Source organism: Perkinsus marinus (assembly GCF_000006405.1).
Source record: "Perkinsus marinus ATCC 50983 genomic scaffold scf_1104296955874, whole genome shotgun sequence".
NCBI lineage: Eukaryota > Perkinsozoa > Perkinsida > Perkinsidae > Perkinsus > Perkinsus marinus.
In genome coordinates this window covers 522,001-523,542 of record NW_003207677.1, presented here as the reverse complement: position 1 = coordinate 523,542, position 1,542 = coordinate 522,001, and the positions used below count along the sequence as shown (strand labels likewise).

General features: G+C 46.0%; 1 protein-coding gene across 1 annotated transcript; it reads left to right on the top strand.

Moving 5' to 3' along the window:
- Positions 1 to 223: 223 nt before the first annotated feature.
- Positions 224 to 1,435, top strand: Pmar_PMAR020543 (transcription initiation factor IIB, putative; the record flags this gene model as incomplete). The annotated part of the gene is made up of 5 exons (XM_002775517.1): positions 224 to 308; positions 363 to 524; positions 990 to 1,138; positions 1,189 to 1,332; positions 1,376 to 1,435. The coding sequence occupies 5 exons, from the start codon at positions 224 to 226 to the stop codon at positions 1,433 to 1,435; spliced, it is 600 nt and encodes a 199-aa protein (XP_002775563.1).
- Between the last annotated feature and the right edge of the window lie 107 nt (positions 1,436 to 1,542).

Here is a 1,542-nt window from a genome sequence, read left to right as displayed (position 1 = left end):
ACACCGTTGCCGCCCTTACCGCCCTCACTGATGAAAATGATGCATGGATTTTGAGACTTGATTGGCCTCAGTTTCGTCGTTGTCGTAGTAGTATTCAATCGTAAAAATGCCATGGTTTCTGAGTGACTCGTTTCGGATGGTTGAACCGTGTTAGTTGCTGTTGTGTTTGGGGATTCTCCGGAAGTCTCTGCTTTTGCCTTGGTTGTTTTTTTTGCCTTGGTAGATGTCGGCTAATGTGCAAGCTCGGGACATCATGGAATGCCCGGAGTGCAAGGGGAAGACTCAGATCGTCGTGGACTATGCTCAAGGTCGTATATTGGTGGTTGTTAAGGAGAGGGGTTGCGGATGGTGTCTGCGGTCAGGTTCGGTGATTTGCCGTAATTGTGGATTGATTTTGGAGATGTCATGCATTGATGATTCGCAAGAATGGCGGTCATTTTCGGATAGCAGTGGACCGGACAGGAATCGAGTTGGAGGGACGACTAATAATATGTTGCATTCTGGGGGCTTGGGCACTAGTGTTGGTAGGAGGGTCCCGGGTTCGATTCTTGGCGGAGGCACCTTTTCTGTTTTATTCACATTTAGGTCGGTAAGAGGGTTGCTGATGACGAATGCAGTGTGGGAAAATATGCATATGGTCAACTACGTGTTTATGGAAATTTTGAGGAAATTTTGGGAAATTCTTCCTAATTTCTATGCACTTCTACCCGAGCGTAGTATGGAAACAGACTCAGCAGAATTTCCCAAAAATTCCCCAAAAATTCCTGAAAATTTTTTATAATGTCGCAATCACACGTCGTCGAGCATGTGCAACTTTTCCCGCACGGAACGAATGGCTGCTGTTCTGTGATATAGTGTTCAAAGCGGTCGGAGGAAACAGAAATGGCGATACAATATATCATATGTATTTACCGAGGTTTATACGTGGGTTCGATCCCTCGCGAAGACATTTTTCAGGTCATTAGTATTTTATGTTGTTCCTTGTTTAGGTTTTGGCAATAGTAGATTGGCCCGTACCCACATGATAGCGGTGAATAGTGATAATGTGGATCGTACTCTCAACAAGGGTCATAAGATTCTCCGAGACATTATGGACGCCCTGGCTTTGCCAGACAATATCTACACACGATGTTGTCAGGTGAGAGCAGTAGCAGCGGAGCGAAGTTTTTTCCATGAAGGTGTTTTTAGATATTAAAGCAGATGGACGATAGTGGATTGTTGAAGGGGAAGACGAATTATCCGTGGTTGTTGGCAGTAACGTATATGGCATGCAGGCAGGAGGGAGCTGGAAGAAGTATCAAGGAGATACTCGCGGCCCAGCCTACTGTGAAGGTGGGCTTACTTGGACATAGTGGGCGGGTGAGGGGAATGTCAGAAGCAGTCATTCACCGACAACAGTTGTCGATTGGCTGATCTGCGTAATAGAATTGAATGATATGCTGTATTGAAATCACTCCCAAAAGTTCATAACGCGACGAACGGAAAGCTCTGGAGCACTCGCAGATGAGCGTTCCGGTGTCGGAGTGATAAACTGAGTTCGGT